The 12,840-nt window shown below is 37.7% G+C and overlaps 2 protein-coding genes across 2 annotated transcripts in view; both read left to right on the top strand.

Moving 5' to 3' along the window:
- LOC141963578 (fatty acyl-CoA hydrolase precursor, medium chain-like) overlaps window positions 1–838 on the top strand; it is a 35,442-nt gene extending 34,604 nt beyond the window's left edge. Inside the window, exon 14 of the mRNA XM_074913004.1 lies at window positions 750–838. Coding sequence (XP_074769105.1) covers window positions 750–779 — 30 coding nt within the window. The 3' untranslated portion in view covers window positions 780–838. The remainder of the gene's footprint in view (window positions 1–749) is intronic.
- Window positions 839–841: 3 nt separating this feature from the next.
- On the top strand, window positions 842–5,720 carry LOC141963580 (fatty acyl-CoA hydrolase precursor, medium chain-like). The gene is made up of 8 exons (XM_074913011.1): window positions 842–954; window positions 1,765–1,909; window positions 2,331–2,464; window positions 2,806–2,959; window positions 3,815–3,916; window positions 4,837–4,941; window positions 5,060–5,110; window positions 5,617–5,720. Coding segments are annotated over exons 1-7 (669 nt in total). The 5' UTR covers window positions 842–952; the 3' UTR covers window positions 5,087–5,110; window positions 5,617–5,720.
- The last annotated feature ends 7,120 nt before the right edge of the window (window positions 5,721–12,840 follow it).

The following is a 12,840-nucleotide window of genomic DNA, read 5'->3' as shown; positions in this document are numbered from 1 at the left end:
ACCTTCTGTAAGGAGACAGCACATGTGCAGCTTGCTCACCAAGGGGAACCCCAGCGTTATTGGAGGAGCTGGGCACCCAACCTTGCTGCATAGAAATTAAGTCTGAATAGCAAATAATTCTTAATTTCTTTTTGTGATCTCTTTTCAGCCGTTTGTCTTATGTGCCTTTTTTGCAAATAGCAAAATCAAATTCCTGATCCAAAATCTTGTCTGCTGAGGCAGAGCAGACCACTGTACCACACTGGTAATTTGGTATTGAGAACTTTTACACCAATCTTAAAATGAATCTTACCTAAATGTTAACTCTATTTATATATGCTAGACTATTTTCACGTATGTTAGAAGATTTTTCTTTTGGCTGTACATACTATCAAAGGTCCAGAATATACTTGTGTGTTTACAGATCTTTTCTTTAAAAGGAAATTCATTTTCTTAATGAGAGCAATCTATTGGACTTTTAACTATCAACCTGGGTCTAAAAGGATTAAGATCTATATGCAATTACTAATGTGTGTGTACAGTAAGACAATACATATGACATACCTGAGGGAGTTTATACATGCAAACCAATTGAAATGAAGGCTGAAATAATGCCAGTTATACTAATTAGAGTTTGTTGAAGCCTCATGTATGAAAATAGATAGTTTATGTAAACAAAATCTGTATATTTAAGTAGCTAAAGATCTTGGGAAATCTGGCAATGACTTATGAATAGACCAGTTATGTGATTTTGTGCTCACATCCTCCAGGACAAAAAGCAGAGCAACCAGAAGTGGTGACCAAATATGGGAGAGTCCGAGGGTATCAATTCAAGGTAGATGCAGCTGAGAGAAGTGTAAATGTCTTTTTGGGACTTCCTTTTGCTAAGCCTCCCACTGGACCACTGAGGTTTTCTGAACCCCAGCCACCCGAGACATGGAAAGGTGTCAGAGACGCCACATCCTACCCTCCAATGTAAGTGACAAAACCACTGATCTTTTTAATAATTTGATATTATATGCAATTCTAGGACACGGATGTACAGGGCAATCAAAAGCCACAAAGATAAATTCCTTAGTGCCATCTCATTACCAGCTGTAACTGTTACAGTGAATGCATTTCTAAAGACTTCTTTATAAGCTTCTCTTTTTATTGAAAAACAGCTATCTAATGGGCATCAGTGACGAACTAATATGGACCATCACTTTGCCAATAATGTTCTGTTTCATGAGTATTTGGCCATTAATTAACAATGTTTATAAACTGTGTAGCTTTGGAGCAGAAACTTAAAGAAGCTGAGGAAATGTTGGAATAAAATATTAGAAGAAAAAGGTGCTGAGTCAGTCATATGCTTAATGGGACACATAAGAAATGCAGACCAATTCTAGTCTATATTGTAAATGTCTTACTCCATTTATTCTACTGCCCTTGTTTTATAAAAAGCTATGGAAGATGTAAACTAATTTGTTTGCATTTTCATTGAAGTAATTTATAGCCACATGTATTTGCAGGTATATTTCTGTAATATTTTGAAACATGCAAAATTATATCTGCATGTCACTGTGTACTGCTGTAGATTGCAGCTCCTTTTTATGGGTTTCCTTGATGACAGGTCAAAGGAAGAAAAAAAAGAAGTGAAAAAAACTTCTATATTTTCAGTTGCCAAGAATCTAGAAATGTACTAGAGATTGGTTTCTGGTTTGCACTTTGTTGTGGAAGTACAAAAAAGATGCACTTCATAGCTTTGAGGTTTTAGTTATTTTTGTTATTTTTTCATTTATTCAGGTGTCTACAGGATAAAGTACAAGGACAAGTTTTTTCGGACAGTATTACTAATAGAAAAGAAAAAGTTCTTCTCCAAGTGTCTGAAGATTGCTTATACCTAAATGTGTATACACCTGTTTCTACTGAAAAAAGGGAGAAGCTGCCTGTAAGGAATATCATTATATAACCTCTAGCAAAATTATTTTACAGCAAACCTACAACCTGTGCTATCTGCAGACTTACAGGTGCAGTTTTGTAACAATGATCAATTTACATGCTTTGCCTCAGAAAATATTTGCTGAGGTTTAAGACAGACAAGAAATCCTATTTTACAAATAAAATTTTATGGACATTTTATCTAGGTAATGTTTAATTTCCTCAAAATAATCTGTCAAAAATCACGGGGCACTGGTATAGTGTAGATATCTAATAAAATAAATGCCATTTTGTAGAACCACAGGCCTCATATTCAAAAGACTTCCACCATTTGTGCAATGTAACCTGAAAGAGTCAGGAGTGAAACAGTACAGTTTTTATCACTGGGAGCTCTTATCTGTACTGGGTTGTTTCTGGTTTTGTCTTTCCAGGTCTTTGTATGGATCCATGGAGGTGGATTAGTTTTTGGAGCAGCTTCATCATATGATGGCTCAGCATTGGCGGCCTTTGACAATGTGGTGGTTGTAACAATTCAGTACAGATTAGGTATTGCTGGATATTTTAGGTAAGATATTTTATCTCAGTTTTTGCTAAGTGATTTCCAAAATTATGTGTGCAAAGCCTTTGTGAGGAGACGTGCTGAATACTTGCCCATGCAAAGAAACTATACATTTCTTAATTACTTATGCAGCAGTTGGGAACAATTTACAAGTCCCACGTCAGCTTCCAAGACTGCTCTTGTTCGATGGCTACCCTAATTTCAATGCTTTCTGAGCCATTTATTTTTCAGTTTTGTAGAAAAGCTCTGTGTAGAGAATGGGAGCTGATTTTTTATACCACAGATTGTATTTTTCTCTGCCTTTTTTCTTGCACTGAGCATTAAACAAATCTGTTGTTTCTCTGCAGCACTGGTGATCAGCATGCCCGAGGTAACTGGGGGTATTTAGATCAAGTAGCAGCTCTTCAGTGGATTCAGGAAAACATCATACATTTTGGAGGAGATCCAGGATCTGTCACTATTGCTGGAGAATCTGCAGGAGGAGTCAGTGTTTCTGCTCTTGTAAGTTCACACAGTAACATTGAATTTTAATTACTTAGGGAAAAAAACTGTCCACATTCATTTTTAGTACCTGCATGAAAAGTCAGTGAGAGAAAATGGATGGTTTTATAGTAAATGACACAGCTTCTGATTGATTAAAATGTTCTTTTCATACTCAAATCTTGTAATTCAGACCCAAAATGTTATTCCTCATCTATTAAATTACATTCTGGGGGTTTTTTGCAGTGCCAAAACCCCAGAAATTTGTCCTTGTGAGAAAAGTGCTTTAAGTGGATGTATTGCCCATTTCCTGTTTGCTTTGACAGTCACTTGTACAAAGTAACCAAGGTGAATAGTCATGACAGCTGTACTAGACTGCATTTTGTGACCCAGAGATTATGTAAAATTTTTGCATCAACACTGAGCACTTGGCTAAGAGGTTCTTCTTCTCCAGTCTCTCAAAATTTGGTACAGATCACACAGTGAAACCAGGGTTCAGCGACACACAGGATAAAAATTCCTGTTTTCTAAGCTCCTGCCCTCTGACCAGTAGTTCTTTATTCCCTTCTGCAGCACAGCCAGACTATCTTGGACACAGTTCTATTTGATCCATATCTGGCTTGCAGTGTAGTTCCGTGAAGTCTTAGAAACAAGGTGCTACGGGAGGGGAAAAGGCAGGCATGAACTCCGTATCCCTGGGAGTGCTGCCAAAACCCTTTGCATAGCTGAACTATGATCAGAGGCTACAGAATAACAGTCTTATGACAGTTGTTTTCAAAATGTTATAAATGACAATTCCTGATATTGAAATTTTAAGTCAGTGGTCAGAACTTAATGCTTGTCATGCTTGTAATGCTTGTTCTTGCCTTTTTACAGGTCTTATCTCCCCTGGCAAAGGGCTTGTTTCATAAGGCCATTTCAGAGAGTGGTACTGCAGTCAGGGTTTTGTTCACTGACCAGCCTGAGGAGGAAGCACGAGTGGGTATTTTGGGGTAGTTTTCATTATTTTTCCTGATAGCTTTGCATATCTTAAACTGTTTATTCCAAAATGTAAAACCAGAATTTTTTTCTTGTGAAACTTGCAGCCACAGTCATTACAGACAGTCTTTCTGTGTGCAAATATGTTTAATGATGTTTTGCTTTTCAAATACCCAAATATCCACATATTTCTGAGTGAATGCAAAAGACTAAGGAAGCGAAGAGAGAAGGCAGGGAAGAAGTGTGAAATGTAAAGGAATACTATTAACATGTACTGTCTTCAAGAAAAGTTGAGCTATAATTTTTGCCTACAAAATGGCACCAGATTCTGAATACTCCTCTCTTGCCCTCCTGTTTGATGCCTGTTGTATGCAAATAAACAAGACTATTCAATTTGTTTATATCTGAAAAGAAGACCTGACTTCAACCCAATTTTTTTTTTTCAACTACAAGAAAGAACTTCCAGAAACCTAGATTTGATAACCAGAGGTAGAAAAGAAGCAAGATTATAATGAGCTCTGTCTTTCTAATGACAGCTGTTACTTCACCCAGAAAGACATCATCAAGAATGGTGTAATGTACTCTTTGTTACCATGTACATTGTTGGGTTCTGACTGTGCATCACTCAACTACTTTATGTCATCCTGCCTTCTCATCCCAGCATGTTACTTACCAGAACAACTATCTTGGTCTGTTTCTGTATAAAAATATTTTGGAGGTGTATGTTTTGCTCTTCTGCTCAGCCCACAGTGTGAAGGGTTGTGAGGGATTCCTATTCTCTACCTCTGCAGCTGGAACATGTCTGGCTTCAGTAATCTTTGGGCAGAAATTTAGACTCCCCCCTGCTGGTCTCTCAGGCTCTGGCACATAGAGCCTTCTATGGGAACTAGATGAAAAGTGTTTGTTTTTATTGATTGCAGAGAATTGCTGCTGCCTCTGGCTGTGACAAATCTAGTTCAGCTGCAGTAGTTGAATGCTTAAGAGAAAAAACAGAAGAAGAGATAGTACAAATAACACTAAAAATGGTAGGTGAAATCATACTTCTTGCATTTAAGTGACATTTCAAATTTTATGCTATTTCTGTGTTGTAGTATTAAGAGAACTTGAAGTGGATGTAACATCTGACTTTGTTGACCTTTTCAGGATTTGACAACACTGCAGTTGTGCTAGACCTCACCTGAAAAATGTGAACAGGTTACTTCCCTTTCATTCTGCATGGACTTTTTGCTACTTGTGTTTTGCTGTCATGCTCTACCAGGGGAAGGAAAAGAGTGCATGAAATATCACATTTTCTCCGGGAGAACCTGAAAACTAATTAATATATTATATTAGGCCCTACTTAAAATTTCCTATCACAGTGCTGGCTTCCATGTTCCTTTGCAGTTTCAACACAGAAGTTAGTTTTTTCACTACTGCTTCACACATCCATAACAGGATTGAACTAACTAAGAAGAGATAGAAACTGGACATCACCTATGTTTCACAAACATTAAAAATATAATGCTAATCTTCTCAGAATCTTCTGCCTAGTGCAGAAAAACTGTCAGAGAAAATGTAGAGATTACTTAAATGCTAATTCTTCTTATATTTTCACTTGTCACTTTATTTTGTTTTGCTTTGGAACTACAGTAAAAATCTGAAATTTTTTTCTAGAAGCAAATTTTCTGTATTAATGAAGCTTTTTTTTTTTTCCCCTCTAGTCTTCCTTCTTCATCAGTGCATCTGCAGATGGTATATTTTTTCCAAAGAGTCCCAGACAGTTACTATCTGAAAAAGTTATCAATGCAGTCCCATATATGATAGGAGTAAATAACTGTGAATTTGGATGGACAATTCCTACAGTAAGAGGCTTATTATGTTGTTATTTATATCTATTTTTAAAATATAATATTTTCTAATAAATATGATTCTCTTTATCATGCAGATAATGAAATTTCCTGCTTACACAGGTGGTCTGGATAAAGATGTTGCACGTCAAATTTTACAGAGCTACTTAGCAATATCACTTAAGGTAAGAGACCATTTTCAGAATAACCCAGTGCTTCTTCCTCACTGGTCTGGTTCTATATTTGTACTCTTGGAGGGGTACATTTTAGAGGCTAACTTTGTTCCATTTGACAGCTTCTTACTATGGGGCAGTAATGGGCAGCAGACAGAGTGTATTCCTGTTGACACCAGCAATTGAAAATACACTTTAAATTTCTGTCCTAAATGCTAAATCCTAGAAAAGAAGGGTCTTATTTAAAAGTAGTTCTGTGGAAATCCAGGAGTGATTCAGGTACCTTAAACATAGATCTGTTGTGACATTGTAGATACCCTAGGTTATCCAAGACATGGATGGTACCAGGATCTATGACACAAGACTTATAGAACACACTGTTCTGAAGCAGTAGCTAGACACTTGAAAGGGTAACCCAAGATGTTTAAAATGGCACTGAGACCTATGTTTAGGTATCTTGACTTTTTGCTTTTCTGTAATTTACAAATCTCTTAGCCTTCTGGTTCCTTTGTTCTCTCCTGAAACTACTAAATGTAGAAAAATGCAGATTAATAGGTAGGAATTAAGGATTTTAGAAACATGGCCAATACTTGCAATGTGTCATTCATGTCATGAACTCAGAAAGGCAGAGCCCAGGCTTGTTCTGAAAGGGAGTAAATTATGGCCATCTACAACAATAAATTAATTTTATGAAATCCAACAGGATTTCTTTTATCTTATGAAGGTTATTTGCACAGAAGAGAGAACAGACTACTGTATCTATTTATCAGCATCACTGACTGCTGTTTCTCTAAAGATGTTCGATCTTTAGATCTTGCAGAACATCTATAACCAGTAGCTGAGTAACTTCCAGTTTTGAGCTCTGAGCCACACTGACACAGGTGAGGATTTTTTGTGAAAGAAGGTAATGCTTGGGGTTTAGCAAGGGACGTGCAGATGGTACACTCAATCAGTGCTGTTACTCTTTATAATATTCATCATCATGATAAGAAATATTTTTATTGTTCATTTCAGGATGTTACTTCTGAAGTTGTTGATCAAGTATACAGTGAATACATAGGGAAGGCAGAAAACCGTGCTCAGGTCCGAGATGGCCTTCTCAATGCATTAGGAGACCCTTTGTTTGTTCTTTCAGCCATTGAAGTGGCTAGATACCATAGAGGTGAGTCTCTAATTCAGCATCTATTAGAAGAAATGTAGAATTACATCCTGGGGTGTGTTTGTGGACAGTATGCATCACACTTCATTATCCAAAGAACTGATAGTGTTTTCATTTTACCAAAATAGCTTGTAATGAAAGTTTATCATCTTTGGTGGCAGGCATTTTCAGCTCTCAAACTAATACTCTTCTGTATATTTTCTGCTAGATGCTGGCAACCCTGTCTACTTTTATGAATTTCAACATCGACCGAGTTCGGCGACAGGTGTTGTACCAGAGTTTGTAAAAGCCGATCATACAGATGAGATTGCCTTTGTCTTTGGAAAGCCATTCTTAGCCGGTGATGTATCCATGCTTACTAAAATATTCCTTTTAAAACTTCACTATTATTCATTTTACTTACTGGAGAGCTTTGGAAGAGACTTTCTCTCTTAGAAATATCAGAATCAACATAAACATTTTCCATATTTAGTAGTTACTTTTTGTGAAATCATTCATTTGCAGTTTTAGAGCTCTTGCTCAAGTAAAACTCCCATAGCTCAGAGTAACAAGTAGAACTGATTACAGTCTATTGTAATTAATACAGTTGCTACTTTTTTTATTATTTAGCTTTTAATGTTGCCATTTAATCTCTCACTTTGCAGGGTATGCTACAGAAGAAGAAAATAAACTTAGCAGAACTGTTATGAGATACTGGACTAACTTTGCTAGAAATGGGTGAGAATCATAATGCTAACTGGCTAAAATCCCAAGTTTTGTCTGGGCTGACTGAAACATAACAGCAATACTTACATGGTGGTTCCTACAAATTTGGCAGAATTTAAGATAAATATTGAAGCAAATTATTTCTATTCTTAATGTTTGCATCAAGAAAAACCTTTTAAATGAACCTGCAGACCAAAAAAAGGAAACAAAAAAGAAATACAAGGGCTATTACTCCATCTGCAATGGAGTTTTAAATCCAATAGTAATGGCAATTATTAAATGTTTGCTATTCCACTGATGAGCATTTTGATAAAAACCATCCATCTATTCAGGTACTATAATCACGTAATCTGAGCTCTTATTAGTTTTCTGAAATGCCCTCGGTCTGAGCAGTCAGAGCACAACTGATAGGCAAATGGAAAGCTAACTTTTAATTGTATTATTTCCAGAAATCCCAACGGAGAAGGCTTGGTCCATTGGCCTCAATATGATCTGGATGAAAGCTACCTGGAAATAGACCTAATGCAAAAGGCAGCCAAGAAACTGAAAGAACGCAAAATGGAGTTTTGGATACAGCTCACAAAACAAATGATGAATGAAAGGAGAGAACACACAGATTTATAAGAGTTGTGGAGGGTACAGTTTGCTTTTAAAACCCAAAGTCAAGTCAAACAAAATCAGTTTGTCAGGATGCAGAGTTTAACAACCACCTTCTAACTCACTATTACGTAATCTGTTGTCATGATCACAGTGAAAGGACCGACTCAAGGGAAATTTGGAATGTTTGTGGGACTAAAAATCACTATTTAATGAAGCAAGCAGAAAACCCCTACAATCTTTCAGGCTCAAAAAGACCATGGTACCTACTCAGTGGATATCAAAACTGAATAATGCTCCTGTGAGAAGGGGGAATGAGGGTGAAATTGGCAAAATGTATTGAAATCTGTAAGAAATTATCTATACAGAATATATCATAAGTGTCAGGATATGTTATATGTGTATTGCCCTCTTCTTTCAGAAGAGGATGGTCACTTGTCATTTTTACAGACTCTTTCCATGCTCTTTAATTGAAAATAGCTTGTAGGGAGAAGACCATCCATCAAAAAACATTTGTGAAATGGGCTTGACATCTCACAAATGAGGACAGAAAACCTCTACTTGTTTTCTTTTGTTATAAATTGTTATAAATAAATCTTGCTTTTGATCTTTTGGAACTTCCCTTTCTTTCATTTAACTGATATAGGCTAATTCCAAAAGGTTAAATCACACCTGAAGAGCCAGAAATGTGCCCAGTTTCTTTCTTCAACCTAAAGGGTTTCAGATATGAATTTTCCATCTTTCTTTGCAGGCCCGGTGTCTCAAGGCTCTAGGGTTTTCACAGACTATTCTATGGTGTGATTATCTGTTCTTCAACCCTTCCTGGCAAAGAATTCACAATTCACTGGATGGAGGGAGGAAACATTGCTGGCAGGACAGATGCCCACTGAAACAGAGGGAAGAGCAATCTGTGTTGTTGTTCACTGTATGTTGTTAACTCAACATTGTTCATGGGCCCACAATGGGAAGACCTGCTGATGTGAAAAGCATGCACCCCCAGCCTTCCTCCTTTCAGGGGCACTAGCAGCTGTAACCACATTTCTGGCATATCTGGAACGCGTCAGGGCACACAAGTAGTGGAGTGGCTTTTTTGCAAAGTTACACGACAAACAAGACACACTTGCCAGGCACGAAGGAACACACAATGTAAGCATCCAGGAATCTATAAGAATGCTACTCGTAACAATAAACAAACAGCAATAAATTAGCTCTAACTACCCCCTTAACTGATGTTGAGCTCACCCTCCCATCTCCCACAGCATCCCAGAGTCTATGGCTACTCTTCCCAGGAGGGGCTGACAGTGACACATCGGCAGCCCAAGTTCCTGCTCGCAGGCGTTGATTTCTTGAGGATGCCGCTGCGTTCCTCCTCACCTTGGGGTTCACTTGGGCTTGCTTTTACACACTGGTGGACCTCGAGCAGTGTTATCTATACTGCATCTCTGCCTAACTATCCCCTTTTGTGCATTTTTTACATACCTTGCAAAAACCACTAGCTGTTATCATTACTTGCAGAAAGCCACCATTAAGTAACAGCTAATTGCAGCAACAATGTTCAACCATACTGTTAGTGCTGTCTCACATTTCTGAATGCAGTATATGGGGCACACTGGGCATTTTATTCCTTCCCCTGTTTTGATTGAAGTAGCCTTTAAGTCTGTTACTGGTTTGTTTGTTGAATTAGAGTTTCTGTCCTTGTAGGTTCACAGAAATCATAATCTTAGACAAGATAGAAAAAAATCCCATGTGTTTGTGAATGCAAAATCATAGGTGTAACTTCTGTGGAAAAGTGAGGCCTGTTATTTTATTAGGCATATATGACAACAAAGTATGTTTGTATGACTGTGTGAGAAGTAGCATTCTATCCATCTACTTTAGAACTTCAAATATATAGAATGGTATGCTCTCAAACAGTTGAGAAAGGAATAATACTAGGGCCACAATGTATAGGTTAACTTTAAGCAGCAGATTCCTACATTACGCTCCAAACCACATTTTATTTTATACCTTTAATATTAATGGTCACTTGATATAAATACTTAGCTCAGCTCAAGGTAACAGTACATATACATTAAATACAAATGTATGCAGTGCACCTATATTTGAAGAAATTCTTAGCAGCATATTTAGCTGATAATATTCAGCAAGAACTGCTGCTGTTGTTCTGGTTTTCACATTCTGTCAATGGAACACAATATTTTTTAAAAATGTATTATTTATACATAATTTCTATGTTGGCCTTTCTAAGTAAGTGACCAAGTATGTTTGTTATATGCCATTCCTGCTTCTCAGGATATCTCTCCCCTGGCAAAGGGTTCCACAGGGCTATCTCAGAGAGCAGAGTTGTAGCCAGAACTCTGGTAACTGACCGTCCTGAAAGACAAGCTAAAGTAATTAATTTAAAAATTCATATTGTTCCATATTTATTACTGACCTTTTAATATTGTAGCTTTCCACACGTTGATACCTCCAGTGAAAAAAATCCATTTGCACACCCATTTATGATACTGCTTTGTGCAAACTTGCAAATACTCAGTATTGTGCACGCTGTTCTAACTTATTTATGTCACATCTTTTACATGAAACATGACTCTGGTCTTCAGCTGTAATGGAAGGAATTGGAGTTCTGCAAAATCCCTTTGCATTCCCAGCACAGGGTAGATAGTGACTGTTCACTGTAGCTTGATTGCTGAAGAAAGTACTGCCCACGGAGGAGTAAGTAGCACAGTTAATATAAGAAAATTGTCAGTCTTTAGTTAATTCCCTCTGACTGCAGAGAATTGCAACACTGTTGGCTGTGAAAAACCTGATTTGGCTACAGTGGTTCAGTGCTTAAGAGAAAAAGCAGCAAAAGAGATGGTAAACGTAACTCTAAAAATGGTAGCTAGTGCTGTACCTTGTTTTATAAGACAGAATCAATCCTTCTCTAAGACTAGGATAACTTGAAGCTAAACCATTGTATGACACTTGCTTGGCTTTTGCAGGACTTCACAACAGTGTGCTTGAACAATAGTACCGCACCTGAAGAATCTGAACAGGAACATTCCCTACCCTGCATTTCAGGGTAGAAGTGCATTCATCACAGGAATGTAAACAATCAATGCTTTTCCCCCCCCCCCCCGGGTACAGTTATGAACCAGGAAGGCTTGCAAATACCAAACAGGAGAGCTAAAATTGCAAAAATGGTACTGGCCAGCTCTGCATAGTCAGTTGTGTCACCGTTGTTATCCACAAGGCACTTCCTAGCAGCTGGCTGATTTTTCAGTACAGTGTGCAAGAAGAAAGGACTGCATATTAGAAGAAGTAACACACCATTTATCAAACCTTTCTGGTAGTACAGTCACTGAGAAAGCTCCTCTTTTTGCAAAACTGACCTTTTGTTAGCAGCTGTTTAATCTGTTGCCATAACCAGTTTTTCTGTATCACTGTGCTGGCTTGTCAGTTCTTTTGTAGTCTTACCACATAAGCTTATTTTGACCCTGTTACTCATCCAATTCTAAGAAGCTGGAGTTAGAAACTGGTTAACAAGTCACTTTCTGTCTTAAGCATTCAGTGCTAATTCTTGTGCAGTACTAAAATTATGTAAGAGAAACTCAGAACAAGGCCTGAAACTTAGTTACCTTTGACGTTATATATTGTAACTAAAAATAGGTCCCTTGGGTGATTCTTTAGGCCATTACTAAGGAAGCTGAATTATCTTTCCAAGCAAAAACAATACGTAAGTAATAAATGGGTACTTTTTTCTCCAGCATCCTTTCTTTACTGATGCCGTTGTGGCCAGTATATTTTTCCCTAAAACCTCATCACTGCTACTAGCTGAAAAAAGGATCAGTACAGTTCTGTACATAATAGGAGTAATGAACCACAAATTTGGATTTCTGCTTCCAACTGTAAGATGCATATACCTTTTATATAGATTGTTGATTTATTAACTATTCAGGAGCATAGGAGCTCACAGAAAACATTCTTTTAACTCTGTAGGTGCTGAAATAGCCTCCTTTTGCAAAAGGATTGGACAAAAATGTACCATTCAGGCATTAGAGATCACAGTCTTTCCCAGTGAGAGCCAATTTTAATGTGTTAACTGACTTTTATCTAGTGAGGGTTGGTACCTCAGCCTAGGGCTCTTCATTTCTGGGATACAGACACTGCAGCAGAATTCCCCCACGTACCGTAATGTCCTTAACTAAGCACTAGGTGGGGAAGTGGGGCATTGGGCCGTAGTTCAGACTCTGCAGAGGGTCCATCCTTCAGGGTCTCTGAGGCTGGTTCCCAGGCTCCAAGGATTGTTCCATGTATCTGAGAACAACTGGTCCTAGAAAGGAATGGAGTGAGCTTGAGATAATTCTGGAAATTCACAGTAAGATTAAATGGATTCACAGTATGATAAAAATGGGAACTCACAGTAAGATTATTCAAATACTGTCCTCCTTACACAGGTGATTTCCACATAGGGAAACCAGC

This window comes from Athene noctua, chromosome 9 (assembly GCF_965140245.1).
Source record: "Athene noctua chromosome 9, bAthNoc1.hap1.1, whole genome shotgun sequence".
NCBI lineage: Eukaryota > Metazoa > Chordata > Aves > Strigiformes > Strigidae > Athene > Athene noctua.
Note: the sequence above shows the minus strand (reverse complement) of the source record. Positions and strands in the feature narration are given on the sequence as shown.

Coding starts and splice junctions, on each gene's coding strand:
- LOC141963580 (XM_074913011.1), top strand. Junction 2,960..3,814: donor GAGTCAGTGTTTCTGCTCTT/GTAAGTTCACAC, acceptor GCCTTTTTACAG/GTCTTATCTCCCCTGGCAAA. Junction 3,917..4,836: donor AGCCTGAGGAGGAAGCACGA/GTGGGTATTTTG, acceptor TATTGATTGCAG/AGAATTGCTGCTGCCTCTGG.